At 51.0% G+C, this 2,869-nt stretch overlaps 1 protein-coding gene across 1 annotated transcript in view; it reads left to right on the top strand.

The window, feature by feature from the left end:
* LOC103776370 (DNA topoisomerase 1) overlaps positions 1-1,981 on the top strand; it is a 15,443-nt gene extending 13,462 nt beyond the window's left edge. The window contains exons 12-13 of the mRNA XM_008943879.1: positions 114-263; positions 526-1,981. Coding sequence (XP_008942127.1) covers positions 114-263; positions 526-628 — 253 coding nt within the window. The 3' untranslated portion in view covers positions 629-1,981. The remainder of the gene's footprint in view (positions 1-113; positions 264-525) is intronic.
* The last annotated feature ends 888 nt before the right edge of the window (positions 1,982-2,869 follow it).

The raw sequence follows: 2,869 nt of genomic DNA, 5'->3' as shown, positions 1-2,869 counted from the left end.
TGGCTGTTGGCCTTGCTTGCCTGGAGCAGAGTCCCTTGGGTTGCCCCAGGGCTGCCATCTCAAGCCTAGCAGGGCACCAGGAATCAAACGCTTGGGTTCTTTCCCCACCCTAGATCAGTGGAGAGCAAGAAAAAAGCCGTGCAGAGGATTGAGGAGCAGCTGATGAAGCTGGAGGTTCAGGCGACGGATCGGGAGGAGAACAAGCAGATCGCCTTGGGCACCTCCAAACTCAACTATCTGGATCCCAGGATCTCTGTGGCTTGGTAAGCATCTGCCTGGGGTGTGCTGGGAGGAACGGCCCCTTCCCTGCTGCCCCCTCCCCCCAGTTAGCAGGCAGGGGCCGTGGCTGAGGGCAGAGCCCCCGTGTGCTGTCTCTGGGGCCCCTTCCCCTGGTTTCAGCGGCGGGAGGGTGGGGTGGGGTGTCCTGTCGGAGCAGAGCTTCAAGAGGGTGCAGGGGGAGCAGGATGGGTCCCACTGCAGGGCGTGGGGCTGACGCTGCCTCTAACAGCAGCTCATCTTCTGCAGGTGTAAGAAGTGGGGCATCCCTATAGAGAAGATTTATAACAAAACCCAACGAGAGAAGTTTGCCTGGGCTATCGACATGGCAGAGGAAGACTATGAGTTTTAACCTGTTTTTAATCAGCTGAATTTTATGAGGAAGAATCTAAAAAAAAAAAAAAAGGGGGGAGTAGCCTGGTTTTTAGGGAGATTGATAAACTGTGAGCCTTACTTGTCCTCAGATGCTGGGGAAGGGGGAGGAAAGGGGCAAGTGAGCACCGGAAAAAAACAGCCAACATCTTGCAGAAAGCATAACCTGGAACTGTCCTAAAGGAGCTGAGCCAGTTGTCCTATGGACAACTTATTTAAAAGTGTTTCAGAGATCCAAAATTCTAGCTGTCTGCTTTGTGTGGTTTTTTTCTCTTTGAGGCAGGGCAAGTGGATGGGGGATTTGTCAACCTTCCGCCAGGCAAATTCACCATCACACTGAGAGCGTGGGAATCTTTAGCTACTGTATACAAAATCCAATTATATTGGTGCGTTTTTACAGTTAGGGTTTTGCAATAACTTCTATATTTTAATAGAAAATGGACTCCTTAACCCCTGCCCTTCCCCTCCCCCTCCCGCCCCATTTCAGAATTTAACAAAAAACAAAACAAACCCACCCCAAAACGGAAGAAACCCAACGCACCTGTCAGAGCTGTCACTAGAGTCATGGAAATACCCAAAATCTTTCTCAATTTGTCACTTGGAACAGTCACAGCGTTGGAACATAAATGACAAACATCCCCCAGGGGGGGCTCAGAGCAAAAGCCCGATGGGAAATCGGCCTCCTGACTTGGGAGTGTTCTTTTTTTTTTTATTAAATGTGAATTTTTATTTCTTTTAATTATTTTAAAAATATTTAAACAGTTCTTTTTCTTCTTGATCTTAAAGATCGTGTAGATTTGGGGAGGGGGCCGTGTGATGGGGGGGAGACGTGTGTGGAATCTGGGGACAAGTGAAATTGGCAGCAAGTGACATTCCCATTGTCCCTTTGCTCTGAACTCGCTCTGTACACTTCAAAAATACTTTTTAGGTTTGTCAGACTTTATTTTTTTTCCCCCCCCCTTTTTTTCTAAGCCCCCCACTCCCCTCTTTTACTTGAAAGATTTTATTGTGTAAAAAGTTTCACAGGTCAATAAATTTCGAGGGAAATGAGCGAGCATTGGTCCAAAAAAAAAAAAAATAAACCAAGATTTTAGGGCTTTTATTTTTTTCTTTTGTAATTGTGTAAAAAAATTTTAAAAAAAGTAAAAGGCAGAATTTTAATGTGAAACCTTTTTTTGCTATTATCATTAGTCTTAGAGGCATTGTTAGCGTAGTGTGTGTGCGAAGACCATTTCCTGCAGCCTTTCCTCAACAAGTATCTTCTATTTTTATCATGAATTCCCTTTTAATCAACTGTAGGTTATTTAAAATAAATTCCTACAACTTAACTGAGCGTTGGTGTCTGCGTGTTCTGTCCCCTGGGGCCCTGGGCCACGAGGTCCTCACGTTGGGGGCCTGGCTGCTTGGAGGACGTTGAGGCCATGACCATGGCCAGGGGGGTTGGGATTGACCCAACAGTTGTCTTCAGCAGGGGTGGGTGCAGAACATGGGTTCACAAGGATGGACCAGGGAGGTGACAGAAGCACCTGGCTGTGGCTGGCTTTTGGGAGGGGTAACACCTTCCAGGGTTGACCTCGGTGCCCTTGGGCTGGAGTGGCCACGGCTGCTGCTTTGCTTGCCTGTGCTGCCTCACAGCAGCCCTGTGCTCCATGGTGCACCTGTGGGCACTAGCCAGGACCCCAAGGGGTGCAGAAGTTGGTCCTTCAGCATCAGAACGTGGGGGTTCTTGGAGAGCTGACCAGGCTGGACCCTGCTGCGAGCTCCCGTTAATGCCAGGCCTCTGAGGTGGTCCCACAGCCCAGCCGGTGCCCAGAGCCCCCATCTGCTCTGCCCACGTGGCAGCAGCCTGCTCCCCTGGGTCAGTTTGTGCTCCTCTGGGTCAGTTTGTGCTCCTCTGGTTCAGTTTGTGTCCCCCCCAGGGAAAACTGCCTTCAGTGAGACACTTCAGCAGCAGCAGGACCCTGGCACCCCCAGCTTGGGCTCTGGGTGTGGCACTGCCTGGCTCCCGTTCCCAACCCCAGCAGGAGCTGCCTGGAGGATTTTATCCTGTTCCCCAAGGAGCTGCGTGGTGGCTGCTGGAGCCCTGGCATAAGGGCACCTGTGGCTGGGGACCCTGCAGGGTGGTGGCTGTGGCTTCAGAGAGAAGTGACCTGAGGCAGCAGGAGCTGGGGGCACAGCCAGGCTGCCCTCTGGCAGGAAGGGGAGGGGGGGATGGTGCTTC

The sequence above is a fragment of the Merops nubicus genome, unplaced genomic scaffold, assembly GCF_000691845.1.
Source record: "Merops nubicus isolate BGI_N331 unplaced genomic scaffold, ASM69184v1 scaffold13877, whole genome shotgun sequence".
Taxonomy (NCBI): Eukaryota; Metazoa; Chordata; class Aves; order Coraciiformes; family Meropidae; genus Merops; species Merops nubicus.
The sequence above is the reverse complement of the archived record's forward strand: the minus strand, read 5'-3'. Positions and strand labels throughout refer to the sequence as shown.